Consider the following 17,516-nt stretch of genomic DNA (forward strand, 5'->3'; position numbering starts at 1 on the left):
CATGTTGCTCCCAGCAAGGCTGTGGTCTTTCTGTGGTCTTTCGGACAGATTACACTACAGTACAGGAGGCATTGGGGGCAATATGGCTTCTAATGGTTCACTGCAGCACGTAAGAACTGGCTTCTCATACTGATCAAGCTCTGAATCTACATACCTTTCATATTACGTTCACAGCTGTTCCTAAATTACAGCATTCAGCAGGACCCTTAATATTAATATCTTAATAATAAGCTTAGGGTTTTAAGGCATTAATCGACTGCTAGTTGAGGCCGTAGATGTGTAATCGCTCCTGGGCTTTCCTGCCCTACGTGATGGGCAGGGAAAGTCCATAAGGATTTCGTTCTTTTGTAAGGAATAAAAGACCTCCTTACATTTGCACTCTGTTCAAAGGTGACTCACTTGGCTCGACACGGCACCCGCTTAGTGGATTTCCAGCTGTGCCTTTGCAGCGGTAATCCAGTGCACGGGGGTGTGTGTAGCTCTCTGACGTGTGCTAACGGCGTCAGATCCAGGGTCGCAGCTCTAAAAAACACAGCACCGCTGCACTGCAGTGGTGTGAAACACAGCCTTTCACCCACTCCACCACCCCCAACCCCCACCCCCATCACGGGCAGATGTGACTGGACGCTGGAGCCGAAACGTAGAGGCTTAAGAGGGCGCTGCAAAATGGGTCTTCTTAATCCTCTTGCCATGCCGCTCACGCCGGCTCAGAGAAACCCGCCCACTTGAGGAGACATGAAACTGCGTCAGCACAGGGGCTAGGGAAGCATCTCGCTAATGGAGAACCCACCACGACAAAAGAACCACGCTTGTAACAGAGATGTGTGAGAGTGAGGAACCGTTACATTGAGGGATGGAGCTTTAAACCTTTAAAAGGTTCTGATGGAACCAAAAGTGGTTCTCCTATAGCATCGTTTGTATCTGGTATTGGCCATTTTATCAGAAACACCTACTATGCTGCACAGTCTCCCTCTACCCTGTCAATCAGTGGACAGGGACCACCGCAGGATGGCACCCTCTTAAAATGGTTCTTCATAAGCGATGACATAGAAGAGCCACTTTTGGTTCCATAAAGAAAGAACCATGTGTTAGTGTGAGCCTCATCACATCAAGGGCTGGTTCTCCCAACCCTTAAAAGGTTCTTGACAGTCACAGTTCTCTTTTACAAACATGGTTCTTTTATGGTATTTGACAATCAGTGGAACCTTTGATGTTTCCTTTACATCAAAAGAACTATTAAACTGGTGAAGGGGGTTAAATCTTGACATCAAAGGATGGTTCTTTAAACCTCAAAGGTTCCCTTTACGGAACCAAACATTGTTCTTCTAGGGCATTTTACATCAATGAAACCTTTGAAGTTCCCCAAAGAAAGACCTTTACATCAAGGGATGGTTCTTTCATCCTTTAAAAGGTTCTTCACACTCACAGATCTCTTTTACAAACATGGTTCTTTTATGGCATTTGACAATCAATGAAACCTTTGATGTTCCCTTTACATCAAAGGAGCCTTTAAATTGGTAAAGGCGGGTAAATCTTGACATCAAGGTTCTTGACTGTCACAGATCTCTTTTACAAACATGGACCGTTACGAATCCAAAAGTGGTTCCTCAGTGGCATTTTACATCAGTGGAACCTTTGATGTTCCCTTTACATCATAGAAACCACAGAAAGACCTTTACATCAAGGGATGGTTCTTTCATCCCTTATAAGGTTCTTCACACTCACTCAGCTCTCTTTAACAAACATGGTTCTCTATGGCACCGCTCACAGAACCATTTGAAGCACCTTTATTTTGGGGAGCGTACGTGACGCAGTATCCTGCGTAATCTATGGTGGGATTAAAAAAGGTGGGATTAAAAAGAGGTATTTGGTCCCCAGCCAAACAGGCACTGAGAGCACAGGTACGAAACCAGCCATGCTCTGTCTCTCTCTCCTTATCTCTCTCTCTCGCTGTCTCTTATCTCTCGCTCTCGCTCTGCCTGTCACTTGTATCGACTAGGCCGCCTTTGCAGGCAGGGTAGGGCATCGTCATGGAAACAGTGGCACAGCCTGTTGCAACGGAGCAGAGATCGGCACGGGCAGTCGAGCACGGAGCTGATCAGGCGCCATCACCCTTCAGTATGTGTGTATGTGTGTGTGTGTGTGTGGGGGGGGGGGGGGGGGGGGTCTTGTGAAATAGATCCCTCAGACACGGGAGGGAGGTTATTTTTGGCCTGTCAGTCAGGGAGACCTCAAGGAGATGGCAAGGAAGGGAAGTGCAGGAGGGGAGTAGGATGTGTGTGTGTGTGTGTGTGTGTGTAAGAAGCGAAAGTGCAGCGAGCAGGTATAGCAGAAAGGGGAAGCACGTCGTTAGGATCAGGAAATATGGCAGTGACCTTGGATTACCCTTTGCAGGGATATTTACTCAAATCCCTCAAAAATTTCCATGAAATGTGTCGTTTTTTCCCCCTTCCTTTCTCTCGCTTCATCCGTCTGGCACTTACACGTGCTTTCGCTCCAGCGGGGAGCTCTGCCTATCTGCCTCTCTCTCTCTCGCTCTCTCTCTCTCTCTCTCTCTCTCGCTCACTCTCGCTCTGGTTGAGACACACACACATACACTGAGGCCTCTGTGACCTCATTTGAACGCGAAGGCTTCATCCGGTCCGCTTTCCCTGTTCCTGCCTGCACCATCTGTACAGTATGCTGCCAGGGTGCGGACGACGCAGGTGGCGCCCTGCTGCTGGAGATTTCTGAGGTATTTTGACATACGTGAGAGAGAGAGGGGCAGAGAAAGACGGACTAAGGGGCGAATAATTCATTCAGGGATGTCCCAAGATCATCGCGAGTCCAAGATTAGGTTTGCAGCCTGATTATTGGGCTCTCCTGTACAACATCTGGTTTGGGTCTCAGATGAGTACTCCCTCTCTTGGGCTCTTCCCACGTGGGTTTCAAATTGACCAGTACCAGTCTCAGACGCATCAGGGTGGGTCAAGTTTAGGCCTCACACTTAGATAGCTTAGATGCTTCAAATGGGTTCTTGAGCGATGCCTTAGAAGAAGCACTTTCGGTTCCTTAAAGAAAGAACCAGGTGTGTAATAGAGATATGTGAGTGGGAACCTTGTGAACCAGCGAGATGACATTGGATTTTGGTTACTTTTGGTTTACCTTTACATTAATCTCTAAAAGTGGTTCTTCTGTGAGCATATGGCATAATACGTCCACGTGGGACCTGTATAGGTAGCAAACTGGGAACCATAAGGTTTTGTCCTTGGGTTCCACGTTGGCCCACATATGGATGCCCACTGGGGTCAGTGATGGGACCAGGAAGGGTAAAGCAAGGCCCCACCGGGGTTGTACACTGCACATGGGGCCTGGATGGGAGATTGAGGTGGGCTGTAACAATGGGGCCAATTTGTGAAGCCCAACTGGATCCCAGTGACAAAGTATGTACAAACCCACCTAGAGCTTATGCCCACCTGGAACCCACCCATGAGCATGTTGGCTGGGGTGCTTATGGCATGAGATGCTTGTTCTTGGAGATATGAGATTTTGTTTAAATCGCAACAATTAATTTTGCTGTATTTTGATATTTTTGTTTGTTGTCACTAGCGACCTGTCAAGGGTTAAACCCTCTCATCCACGTCTGGCCAGCCATGCAGGATGTTATCCCCAGCCATGATTTACTCAGGCCCTCCCTGGGCCTACTTCCCTCGTCTGGCACTCCTTCCTACCCCACCAGCAGTTCCTTCCCTCTGCAAAGCCTCTACTCTCTGCTCTCCCATACTCTCCTCGTTCTCTGGGCACTGCTACACACCCCCACCAGTGTAATATTTCAGTGTCTATCCCTGCGCACCATGGCTATGCAAGCATTGGGCAATCAAAGCCGAGCCTGGAAATGCTGCAAGAACCGGGCCCCTTTTGTCAGAGCATGGGCAAGTTCTAACCGGAGCTCCCTATGCCTGCTGCTCAACTGCTTAACATCAAGACAGCTCGCCCGAGGTCATATTCCCTTCGGCCACTTCTCATCTCAGGCAGTACGGGCAGAGATGTCCAGAACTGTACTGGCTCTGCTTTTTGGATACGCCTCCTGCAGGTCTACTGCATGTATCCAGCATCAGCTATTCAAACGAACGCCATCCGTTTGCCAGGAACACCACCGAAACAGCAGTGCGACCTCATCCACTGAGCATGCTCAGTGCTTTCTGTGTTTTCCGGTGCCCCTGTTCCAGACCTGCGGCAGCTGGGGACCTTAACGCATCAGCGGAATCGGACCGAAATTAGAACAGTCTCTTTTTCTCTCTCATTCCCTGTTTTGTACAGTAATCCCCCCCATCTGACTCGCTGCCTCGCACAGTCTCTGTAGAAGCTTTCTCCCTGACACACATAGACACAGTTATTTTTGTTTTCTGACGAGAAACAATTGGGTACGAGTCCTCGTGATTTTGAGAGTCGTTCCCACTTCGGGAAAAAAGCTGAATCTGTAGGATTTGCTTCCTTTTTCCAAAATTTGATGTGCAAGCAAAGAAATAGGAGTGCACAATGGACCATGAAGTCCAATCATACTCACACACTCTCACTCTATTAACGCTCTCCCCTTCCTTCTCTTTCTCTCTCTCTCTTTTACACACACACACACACACACAAAGGGACACAGAGTAGTGAACCCAGCACAAATGGACGGGCTGATGCAGTCCCCCTAGGATTCTGTAAATTCAACAGCAACCAAAGAAACAAACCAAGAAAACAACATTTCTCCACAGGATCCTCCACAAGGCCTAAATTGTCCAATGCCTTGGCTGGTTCCACCCACCTCTGCCAATGACTGGATGGTGGTGGGTGACCTTTGGGGTCTGGTCCTATGAGAGAGAACGGGGGAAAAAAAATGTAGGCAAGGGTCTATTCCCTCCCTCCCCTGAAACTGTTCCCAGGACCCATTCCCCTCCCCTCCCTTTTTTTAACCGAATCAACTACGACTAGGAACCAGTATGGCTACCCCCCACTAAGCACGGGTTGCTTGGCATAAGGGTTCTCCAGCAGGTAGTGGTAATGCCTGTAATTGTCCAACATGTATTTGGGGGCATACATGTGTTCTTTAGGGTCTGAAGGCGGGTACTCCTGCACAGAGCCATCGAACCACCCCCCAGTCCGGATCAGCTCGCGGATGTAGTTTAGGTCCCGCTTGTCCTCATAGTCCCCCCAGCGGGGGAAGTCCCCGTTCTGGGCGGATACAAGTTTGAGATGAATGCCCTCAGGCGTGAAGCACCAGGAGCAGTGCCAGCCGGCGAAGTGGAACGGGCTTCCAAGTGACCACTGCACCAGAATGTGGCCCGTGTCGTTCTCGTACTTGCGGAACCCAGGCATGGTGTAGTAATCGCGCCGACGCAATCGGATCCCGTCATTGTCGTACACCTCCTTGAGCATCCCCACTGTGCATCCAGACACCACCTCCAGCGAGCCGAGCTGCTTCCAGAAGAACCCGTACAGAGATTTCCGCATGTGGATGGCGAAAGGTTCCGTCCAGCCGTCGAAAAGCTTGAGAAAGAGGATACCCTCCTGGGCCGGGATCTCATCAGCATCGTTGATGAGGAAGACATCGTCCGGCCGCAGGCCTTGCACCCGGGCCATTCCGTCCCGCGTGAGAAACGTACGCAAGTAGTCATCCGCAATCCAGCCGTCCTGTCGTCCACCATCCGGGAAGTGGTCCAGAAACACGTACAGGATCTTGTGCCGCACGTAGTTGTAGGTGCCGTTGAGCAGCCGCCGCAGAAAGCTCAGCGGGCGCCTTTCGCCGTATGCTGTGAAGTTAGACTCGCACACCAAAAAGAGGTCCACGGCATTGGCCAGCTCGTGGAAGCGCACATGCAGCAGGTCAAACTCATGATTGACATTGATGGCGTTGATGACTCTACGTGGTTTCTCGCGAGGGATCAGCCTCTCCTTGGTGGGCAGGTTGGAGTGGTACACCATGGTGGGCACGCCGCAGTATGGGCCGTGCCAACCAGGCCGGCACACACACTTCACTAGCCGCTTGCCCCGTTTGGGCTTTGACCTTGGGGCACTGGCATCCTCTGCGGCTTTTCCTCCAGCGTTCAGCTCCTCAGGAACTTGCAAGACCTTTCTCAGGAGTGCCCCTGCCATTGTTGGTCTGCCTTTCCCTGTCCCTGCATCGTCCCTAGGGGGTGCCACCTCTGTTCCCTGCCGAAAGCACCAGGCTCCAGCTTTGGTGCGAACGAAGTAGGGTGTGTGGTCCTCCTGGAGGTGAAAGGTTTGCTTGTGTACGTCACCTATAAACCTGATGGGGTCTGGAGTGGAAGCTTGCTTGGGTTGCAACTTCACTGCCACACTGGGAAGGTTCAGTCTCTGAGGGTCAGGTCTTTGGCGGGCTGGGCTACTTGGGTGCCACACCATCAACTTCGCATTTTCATTCTGCTGCTGTTTTGCATAGAGGCAATGAAAAAGAAAAGATGTGATTAAACTTGGTCAGAACTTTGATGTGAAATGTAATACAATTACGAAATTGTCAAAGACAATAAACGTGAGAAATTTGGGAGCCGTGGAAAATGTACATTTCCCCGAAACGCCCTTCGTGTACGTCTATAAAACAAAGGCCAGCAAATCTGAAAATAATATTTAATTAAATCTCTTCAAATTAAAAGCTCTGAATGTTCTCAACCCGACAGAAAGCAAGTTCCATTACCTCATCGGGATCCACATCCTTGTGCTGTGGTTCCTCAGGCTTTGCCCATGGATGTGGTGCTTTGGGTTCCCCTGCCCTTTCCAGTTCCAGACCTCTGTCTATTCCTCCGATGCCCTCCCCAGCACGTGGTCTTGTGTCCGATGGTCTCAGGGCTGGCGGGGGCCCTTCCTCTGGGGAGGCGCTAGACAGCGGGGTGGTCCTCTCTCTCCAGAAGAAGCCAGTCACCATGATGAAGGACTTGATATTGGGGTACGGAGCTGAGAGCTCTCGTAGAAGAGAGACGTAATGCAGGGCCTTGTAGTAGTGGAGGAAGGAGATGACACATAGCCCCACGGTGCAAAGCAAGAATACTCTGTGACGTCGCATTTTCATCCTGAAACACAAGAATTAGATTAGGATTAGTGAGTAAAAAAACAAGCGCTCCCTAGCGAATCCCTAACCTAAACTAATCCAAACTGATGGAGATAATGCCTTCGCCCAGGGGTTACGTACTCCAACAGTCTCCTATTCAAATATGCAGATGAAATACATGGTTTTAATGGGTTCTTGCCAACTTTAAGATTCAGGCCTTTCATTTAAGGTCAACTCTCCTGCTCCCAATCCTTCATTCATCTTTATCTTCTATATCGATTGCAGTCCACCTTAAGCATGCAAACCAGACAGCGCCAGAGACACCCAATCTGGCCGTAATAGCATCTGATACACAAGCTGAATGTCAACTTGCTCTGGCCTGGAGCCCACGGCACTCCATTCTGCAGCTAAAGCCAGAGAGGTCATATATTTCATAGCGGGGAGTGCCGCAGCAGGATAAGCGAAAGAGATGAAAAGAGAACAAGGGATAAAGAGAGAGAGAGAGAGAGAGAGAGAGAGAGAGAGAGAAGGCAAGGAATGACTCTCAAAGACGAAAAGTCCTCAAAGACTGATAATGAGGGAAAGAGCATTGTGACTGCGAGGTGAGGTGGCCCTTCCTGCACTTGTCAAAGAGCTCCCCTGGCTTGGCTTCAACTGTACTCGCTCTGTGTGTGTGTGTGTGTGTGTGTGTGTCGGCGGAGGGAGAGAAAGTGTGAGAGAGGGTTTATTGGCTTTATTCTGCTCTGGGTTCTCTCTCTCTCTCTCTGGAGTCTCGATTTCCTGTGGCTTTCAGTATTTTCAATCCGTCTTTATTCCCTCTTTGACCCATTCTTCTTTTTCCGGGCCTGCATTCCCTCTTCCTTCCTGCCGCCGCACTCACTCTTCGCGCACGGCAACAGAAGGGATGGTGTTTAAGAGCTTGGAGAGAGCGCGAGAGGAAAGAAGGAAAATTCACCACAGTATGAATAAGAAATGCTGCTTTTGGTGTCTCTACCGCTTCTCTTCCGAATGTAACGGGGCACGTGCACGCCCCACGAAAAAGCCACTAGCAGCTTTTTAGCTGACGACGAAAACAAGGCCGCTTAAATAATAGCTAGGTTAATAGGGTCATTATAACACACTCGCCGGTCCAAAGGATTCCCAGAGACGCCCCTGTGAGAACGGGGAGAGCATTCAGTGATCCTTGGCCTGCTAGCTTCTGCTGATCCTCGTGCTGGGACGTCTTGGAAAGCTGAGGAGGTTGAGGAGGCCTTTTAAAACCATTTAGTTTGCATGTCCAGAAGTGCAAAGCACTTGCCTTGAGACTCTTTCCTCGCTCTGTTGTCGGTGAGAAGACCCAGCCCTGCACGGCAGGAGCAGCAGGGTGCCGGAGAAACACTGGAACACTGCAGAGAACATTGCGCTGCACTTACAGTCCAGGTGCGTAAAGTGCTATTCATTAGGGACACCGAAACATCCTGGCAGATCAGCACTTACTTCTACTCTAAGGACTTGTCTGAGAGACCCATCAGCGTGTGGTGTATTTTTCCAACACTGTCCCTGATAGGACCTGTGGAAAGCCCCCGAGGTTGTCAATGCTGCCAAGCTCCCTGGGTTCAGGACCAGGGCAAAGAACATCACAAACTGCTGACGGACACACACACACACACAGATCCGTTTACATAGCCGAGCAGCTTTGTGCTCCGTCCCTTCCGCTGTAACACACATCAAACGAGCCTCTGCATCTTCTTCCGGCAGTTTATTTGCTTTCAGAGCAGCCTGGGCCAATATTAACCTCCCAGGATTGGCAGGAACGCCGTGGTCGCACCAAACCAGGAGCCAGTTGAATTTACAAAACCAAATATTTAAACCATATGCTTTGGCAGATCCGGCGGCGATACACAGAGAGAGAGAGCTCTCGCTGGGGGCGAGTTATAGTGCAGGAGCGAGACACCCCAGGTCAGGACTTGCACTTCCAAGACCAGACAGTCGTTAATGAGTTAAGGGGACTATGATGCCAAGTGTTGGCACGTTTTTGGTCCTAATGAAGTTCTGCCTGGCAGTCACACCAGAAGCCATAATGAAATGGCAGAGCGAGGCAGGCAGGAATCAACAATAATACCATGGGGGGTGACTATGAGAGAGAGAGAAACAGAGCGGGGCGGGGCGGGGGGGGAGTGCAGCCAGCAGCCAAAATGGGTTAACATAATAAACCTCCTCCTCAACAAACACAAGCAAAACACAAACAAACACACACACACACACACACACTCACAGTTGTCCCACTGTGAGTTATGCACACATGCACACTTGCATACACTTCTTAAAAGGACAACGACCCATTCAAGGCAAGACTGGGATTCTGCAACTCCCGAATTCCCGACTAAACGGCCAGAACATGCCAATGTACCGTGCCCTTCTCGGTCCTGCACATACTCCAAAGCCCATTCTTTGAGCAGGGGATGGCGTTCTGCAGGAAACTAGGTCACGGACCTCGCCCTTAGACAATGGCCCCTGGTGGGTGGCGGAATGTTCCCAAAATAGGGGTGGTATATTTATGGATGCTGAGATGAACAGTGCTCTCTGCAGACATGCACACCCCAGCCTCTCCAGTATCCGATACCCAACACTTACACCCACAGGCCATCAACAGATCAGGTGATGCTCCGCAGCAGAAGAGCTGAGGGTTATGCGGTTTTTGCCCACTCCACAGTGTGGAGTGTCTATGGTGTCCTTGCTGCGTCCTCCACACCCACCCCGTCTTTAGAGCCACTCAACAGTTTTTATTGCACCGCTTTCCCAAGTCTGGTTCTGGAGCACCAGCGTAAATCTGGCTGAGGAAATTAAATGACAGAAATGTTGGCCGATGAAGGGCTTTTGAATTTCTTCAACAATAACATCAACAAACATCTGCTCCACAATCTCATTGATCTTGACCTAGCCGATGTCTTTTTTTAAACACTTGCACATGTTTCCCAGTATTACAGCAGGGAAAACACCAAGGTTCTTCAGTACCAGGCTTGGCAATCCCTCCTTTATTGATTCTGATTCCCAACAGCAGTCCAGGAAGCTCTCGCCATCCACTGCCTCCTTAAGCATGACCAGGCAGATGATAGTTGTAGGCCTAATCAACAGACTGACACCCACAAGTATTGATTTTCTCCTAAATAGGCATCTCAATCAGAGGCTCGTGGCTATTGCTTTCAGTGACATGCTCCACGGAGGCCTTGCGAAAAGGCCATCTGGTCATCTCTAATTAAGGTACCACAGATGTGCCACAGTTTGGACAATAGGAACATGCTTTTCAGCAATGACTGAATACATGGCTCTTCTTACATCACTAACACCTTGGGGGTGATACGGCCTACTTCTACAGTTCAATAAGGCTTTTTGAATAGAGATTCAAGAAGAAGAAGAAGTGCAGCTGATGTCTGCAGAAGGGCAGCTATCCAGAGGCAGTTTTACAAACCGCAGAGTCAAATTGAATCCATGAAAACACTCATTACCTCCCAAACTCCAACAAATGCCAACCCCAGAGTCCCAAACAACCCCGATTCCAAGCACTGTGCTGCTGGAAAGTTGCGCTCTGGCTTTGAAGTGTGTGCTTTCAGTCCGCTGGACACATTACAGGATGCTCTTGCTAGTCTCCGGTTTCAGCCCCATGTTGCTTCACACCCTGAAGCGGCGGCAGACAGACGGACAACAGAGCAAGGCGCAGACTCCTGCTGAATAATACAACAAGACTAAACAGGGGTAGAAGGAAGAAGGACGCAGAGCAGAGTGAAGAAGAACGAGGGCAGGAGTGGGAGGTTTTGGGGGGTAAGGGAGTGAAGGAAGCGAAGAGAGATGCAGAGAAGAAAAGGTGAGGTGAGGAAAGGGCTAGCTCACAAGAGTACTCATCAATAATAGAGGGGTACTGGACAGAGAGGAGAGGATTTCTCACAGCAGATTGGGCCTCACGTATATAGATGTGTGTGAGTGTGAGTGGGTGGGTGGGGGTGTTGGGTGGGGGGATGTGGGGGCCTGTCTCCTAGAGCCAAATTGAACAAATCTGGACTCCCCTGAAATGGAGTTCTACCATTCTCCCCGCCACCTAAATGCCCTCATCAATAATGCAGCTACGCTGCTCCAGGAGAAGAAGATCTCCACCAAGTTCTCGTCACGTACAATTTAAGAAATGCTCTGTCCCGAAATGTGCGGCAGAGCTAGAGACGGAAACCTACAACCACTATGTCGTATCTCACTAACCCAGACAGCCAGATCACATGGAGGGAGGCCTTCCTATTCTTAGACTCCTGACCATGGAGGGCTATGATGTCGATGGGATTTAAACATATGATCTTCTGTCTTGACAAGCAGGCAGTTAGACAGCTGGGCCACCTTTGAGAGGCAAATCCATGTTAATTTCTGTCCAAAAAAGATGGGAAAGGCGAATTTACTCAGATCTGTGTTTGTATGTAGTGTACTTTCACGTATCTAGACCGGCCCTACGGTCTAACTGCTGCGCTTTTAGCAGTGTGCGGAGGTCATGAGAAGGCCTTCCAGTTTGGGGATGTCATGTGACAGGGGGAGTTCTGTGTGGCGGGGCATAGAGTACACACTCTTTGTTGATCATTTTATGGCGGTCTGACTTTACATTTACATTCACAGTGTGGGGACGAGGTAGCTAACCGTCTAACTCTCCAAGCACTGCATGGATGGACTGGACCGTCACTACACAGCCATAGCCCCAATGACACTCCACTACACTCTATATGTAGTGTAGAAAAAGGGCTCTTTTGTGGGGTCAGTGGAAGCTAGTGATATGCAAAGGGTTTTTCAGCAAGTAGGCAACTTGAACCAGGAAAGCTGCTGGTCCAGGGGATCAAACCAGCAACCCTCCGGCTCCCAAACCCACGTCTCTAAACTAAACGATAAATGTCTAATAATAAAATGAGAAGGCTTTACAGTAGCAATTTTACCTTAAAAATAACAGGCTTGGCCCAGAGGTCGCAAGTTCAGATCCCAAGCTATGCTGCTTTGCCATCAGCAGCCGAAGTCTGAGAGAGCACAAATAAATGGTTGTGGGCCGGCACAGGCGGCTGTTAGCTGTTGTGGTGGAGATGGGGACCCGGCACTTTTCTTCAGAGCGTGTTGGCTTCCTGGCAATGCCGCATTGGTGGCATTGGAGGCCGGGTGGGCTCTCTACAGGCGGGTAGCCCCTCATGCACAGCCTACGTTACACACAGAACCTGACCCAACATCCCGACATTGTATAAAAACGACCCTCCGTGTGTGTTCTTGCAGAAGAATCCAGGGGAGCTTATTGCTCTCCTTTCAAAATCCACACCTCGGCCTTAGGAACAGATTGCTGGTTCGCACTGAACAAAGCTTTAGCCCCTCACACACACTCACACATACACGTCCCATCTCCCCTGATACACGCACAAATAATTCCTTAAAGGATGAGCACTCGAGTGCTGACATCACTAAAACACACACACACACACACACACACAGCCTGAAAATGGCGGCTTCTTTTCTGCTGAGTCATTTCAAGGACCAGGTTTTCTTATTAACTGGGGCCGTACTGGTGGGTAGTCAGGTGTGTCTTTTTTTTCTCTCATATTTACACACAAACACACACGCTCAGCAAAAAAAACCTTCCCCACACACACACACACACACACAAGCACTCCCACTGCCCACAGAGTTCCTATTACACTGTGTCCCCAGGTGTGTCATTATTTCCCAGACTGCAGTGTGAGTGGTCTATCTAAAGGCGGACAATAGTGAGGCTCCGGCACAGTGGGGTCCAGCCCAGGCTGTCGTACCTCAGCGAGTCTTTGTCCCGCAGGCTTTTCAGCTGGTGCAGCAGAGTGGAAGAGCTACGAGTAACTAAGCTACAACTTGAGCTTTGTACCCACAAGCATACAAGGCTACAACTAGTCCAGGCGTAGCGCCGCTCGAGAGTTTAATGACTCTGTCTGGGCTGTAATCACACAGCTTCATTAAACCACCCAATCTGCACTACCCACTATAAGCGAGGGGGCAGATTTGGAGGGCAACTGGCGAACTGTCGTCACTGGATGGGCTGCATGGGCCGTGCTTCTCACTACACCACCATAGCTCCACTGACACTCCGCTACACACTATTTGTAGTGCTTTCCTGGTGCTATACAAAGGGAACAACTGGGCAAATTTAATCTGGCATATTTATATATATATATATATATATATATATATATATATATATATATATATATATATATATAATATAACTGTGGGTGTATAATATAATAATATACACCTGTGGAACAGAGGTCGCAGGTTCGAATCCCAAGCCAATGCTGATTTGCCATCAGCAGCCGGAGTCTGAGAGAGCACAATTGGCCGTGGCATAGACGGCCGTATGCTAGTGTGGTGGAGCTGGGGACCCGGCACTTGTGTGTCAGCTGCCCGGCGATGCCGCCTTGGTGGCAGTCCGAAAGGAGGTGGTTGCTGGCTACACATGTATCGGAGGAGACATGTGTTAAGTCGTTAACCTCCAAGTGTTGGGAGCATTGATAGGGCTAGGGGGAGTTTGGAACTGGTGGGTTAATTGGAGATACTGACTGTAACAGGGAGAATGGCATCTGGCATTGCCACTCTGACACACTGTGTTACCCCAAAATTACGTGGAACACAAAGTCTTCACCCATTGACTTCCATTGGAAGTTAAGAAGGTCTTTTCCTTCTCCTGTAAGGTTGCCGTTTTGGAGATACGAGGTTTTGGCATGACAGTGCCAGAGCTGATTTGCTTCAGTCCCTCATTAGTGTTAAAGAGCTTGTCCAACCTGGAGCATGGAGACACCAAACACCCATCAGGAACCTCTCATCAGGAACCAGGTCTGAGGTCAGTTAAGAAGCGTCCAGCACACCACAGTATCTGTCCACAGTATATATATATATATATATATATATATATATATCTCAGAATCTGTCCAAGGCTCCTTTCATTATTGCACCAATGCTGATTAACAACCGCACCGTCACTGGTCACTGATCACCACCCAACTGGCCTAAAGACACACTGCACAATCACTACAGCTGAGCGCGGCTGGGCGGCAGATGGCTGGGTGCAGGGGTAATGCGGGTAGAGGGGGAAAGCTGTTAGCTGTTTGAGGGATGTTGAGATTTATTGCAATTTTACTGATTTAATGATCTATGTGGGCCGAGTGACCCCAGAAACAGCATGGGGGGAGTGAGATATGAGGAAATTCTGCCTGTATGGGGAAATCCAGTGTGCGATGGTAATGATTACACACACAAACACACACACACACTCTCACAGCTCGGTCTCTCATCCATTCCCCATTCAATATGTCGTAACATTTTTAATATACCAGAAACAGAACGTTGATATTTTAGCTTATTAATTGTGTATAAATATGAATTATTGTGTATTATTGTCGTACTACACTGTCACATGCAAAGTGGTTACTAAATGTAATGAGCTCATGTAATTTATGAGGCATATTGGCTGACATCAAGGCCCAAACCTATGATTTCATAAATGGACGTTTTAATAGCGCCCCCTTGTGGAGAATATACAGTATGCTACAGGCAAGTGAGTTGAGGAAGTGAAATAAAAACCGTGTACAAAAGGTTTCAAATTGTCATTTTTTTCCCTTACCGCCACAATAATCACATTTCAAAGCCATACTATATGGGCGAAAGTATTGGGACACCTACACATTCATTGTTTCCCTTGAAATCAAAGCTATTAAAATGAGCTGATCCAGCTTTTGTTGGAGTAACTGCCTCTACTGTCCAGGGAAGAAGACTTTTTACTAGATTTTGGAGGAGCAGTGCTGTGCGGATTTGATTGCAATCAACCACAAGAGCATTAGTGAGGTCAGGATATCTTAAAGCTATCTTGGAGCACCAACCATCATTCCAGAGAACATAGTTCCACTACACAACAGCTTACAGTATTCATCGTTTTCATATTTCCAGTACGAATTCCAGCATTTGCAGCTTCAGAATCAATGTATGTTGAAATTAGACTTTTTTCATAGACAATTTCATATTCCTGGTAAATTTACTGTATTAGGAGTCGCTAGCTAGCGTTACAGGCCAGGCCACTTATAGTCAAAAATACTGGAAATGTCTTTTGACCGAGGACATCTTACATTAATAACACTGTCATTGATTTTCGAAATTGCTGGACAGCCAAAATTGCCCATGAGTGCAGAAACACCAAATTACCAAATGCCATCTTTTATTATGTGCAAATAAATGTAAATTCTATGTGAATTCTGAATAAAAATGACACTATTTGTACTTTTTTGCACGATTGTGACTTCTGTTAATGCTCTACCATTAGGAAATGATTAATGTACAATCCCAACAGATTTGTATAGATGGCGATAACTGCATGGGTTAATGTACAATTATTAGGAGGAAGCATAATGGCGGCATAAGACACTTCATTTCTGGGAAACGTTCTACATCAGGTCAATTCAGTAATGTTTTACTGTAAAGTTAATATTCTCTCTCTCTCTCTCTCTCTCTCTCTCTCTCCCCCTCGCCCCCCCAACTCCACCTCAGTCTTTTCCGCAAACATCTGCAGAGGGAGGGAGGGGGGTGGCGAGGTGTTAAGCAGAGCTTTCAGTTCACGAGGCGTGTTGAAACCAGCCGAACGCTGCCAGCCTGCTCAGGCACATCATGACCCCTCAGCCATCCCTCTCTCTCTCTCTAATGTGCATGCACATGTTTGTGGCTAATCCTCCTATGCCAGTGCAGTGTCTCATAAAATGACTCATCTCTCCGTTACTGTTTTTGTTTTTCTGACCTGGGTTGGGTTGCCTTGGGGGGGGTTATGTGCTGATTACAGTCAAGTCAGGGCAACGCTGAAGAAGCTGATTCTGTCTCTTTTTTCAGGTCTATATCTCTCTCTCTATCTCTCTTTCCTTAGAATAACCTTTACACAGCAGTGAGCCATTGCCAGCATCAGGCTCATACAAGCCTATACACCACATCAAATCAGGGGAAATACAGGGGTTAGGCTAAATGTCTTCAGCAACCGTGTGCAACTAACAGATTCTTAAGCTGATTGGACCAATAGCTGTCAGATTGAGGTCTCAGAACAAATTATGTGATGATTAGGACCAATCTCAGTCGGGGAGGGGGGGAGGGGGTCTCAGAACAAATGATGTGGTGATTAGGAACCACTGCAGTAAGGTGGACGCCTCAGGAAGAAAAAAAAAACGTGATTAGGACCAATTGCAGTAAGATGGCGGCCTCATAATAAACAACATGGTGATTGGACCAATCCCAATCAGGAGGGAGGTCTCAGAACAAATGATGTGGTCATTAGGATCCATTGCAGTCCATTGATGTCTCAGAATAAACAACGTAACGTGGACCAACTGCAGTTGGGGTGATCAAAACAAACATCATTGGCATCCGCATAATAAATGACATGGTGATTTGGGTGATTTGGACCAGTCGTTGTCAGGGGAGGACTTGAACCCACAGTGTGGTCATTAAGACCAATCCCAGTTGGGGGTGTTGAGGTTGGGGGGTATCTCAGAACAAACAATGTGGTGAATAGGACAGATCACAGTCGGGGGAGGTCTCTGAGCCAACAACATGGTCATTTACATCTATCTGCAGTCGGCAGCAGCAGCGACGGCGGCTGTGGTGGTGGCGGGTGGGGGGTTGTGGAACAAACAAGGTGGTGATTAAGACCAAAGGCTATGAGTTGTGAGGAAGCAGCCAGGAAGGATGTGGGTTCAAGTCCCATTATAAGGAATATTAGCATTCCAACTAAAAGCATCATGTTGATCCATCCCTACAAAGCATCCACAACGCAAGCTACTAGAGAGTGGAATTTGCTTGCATATATATATTGGTTGTCATAGTAATAACCCTGGTGTGCACATGATGAAAGTATAAGGAATAAGAGTAATGAAAAAACCCACGTAATCTGATCTAACTGGTGAAACCTGCTTATTCAGAAAGCCCACATGAAGTGAGTTTGAAACCACATGTATGAAAGCAAACAAAGCCTAAAATTTGTGTAGCTCCTGCTGATTCTCCTGCAGAGTTTTATAAGCGCTAATCAGATTCACCTGGTTCCCCCTATTTAGACACGCCTGAGGGCCTGAATGAATTGAATTATGTGTATTTATAAACAGACAATTCCTCAGACAGGGATTAAACCTAGTCCTGGACTACACAAAAGTCTGAATGGAGATTTTCCATTGATAAGAAAATACAGTTGGCTAGGCTTAATGTCTGTCCGGTAAGCCACCCCTAAGAAATTATACAGTGCTCAGACTAAGAGAAGAGTGTAAAGACGGTCTTTCCTTCCTATAGAAACTACAGCACACTACACTAAAGAAACCAGCCCACAAACCCATTAAATATTCTGTAAATTCTGTCAGTAATCATTGATTATTAAGAAAAAACAACCCTTTGTGACACTAATGTGAACATACCTCCATCAACCACTCCTGTAGAAGCAGTAATCCAGTTATTAGGA

At 48.1% G+C, this 17,516-nt stretch overlaps 1 protein-coding gene across 3 annotated transcripts in view; it reads right to left on the minus strand.

The window, feature by feature from the left end:
- Positions 1-4,929: 4,929 nt before the first annotated feature.
- mgat3b (beta-1,4-mannosyl-glycoprotein 4-beta-N-acetylglucosaminyltransferase b) overlaps positions 4,930-17,516 on the minus strand; it is a 47,793-nt gene continuing 35,206 nt past the window's right edge. For 2 of the 3 annotated variants that reach the window (XM_072682827.1, XM_072682829.1), the window contains 2 exons: positions 6,677-7,049; positions 4,930-6,411 (listed from right to left, as the gene is read on the minus strand). In XM_072682827.1, coding sequence (XP_072538928.1) covers positions 4,969-6,411; positions 6,677-7,048 — 1,815 coding nt within the window. In that variant the 5' untranslated portion in view covers position 7,049 and the 3' untranslated portion in view covers positions 4,930-4,968. The remainder of the gene's footprint in view (positions 6,412-6,676; positions 7,050-17,516) is intronic. The other variant, XM_072682830.1, reaches the window with a different exon arrangement.

This window comes from Salminus brasiliensis, chromosome 7, assembly GCF_030463535.1.
Source record: "Salminus brasiliensis chromosome 7, fSalBra1.hap2, whole genome shotgun sequence".
NCBI classification, from domain to species: domain Eukaryota; kingdom Metazoa; phylum Chordata; class Actinopteri; order Characiformes; family Bryconidae; genus Salminus; species Salminus brasiliensis.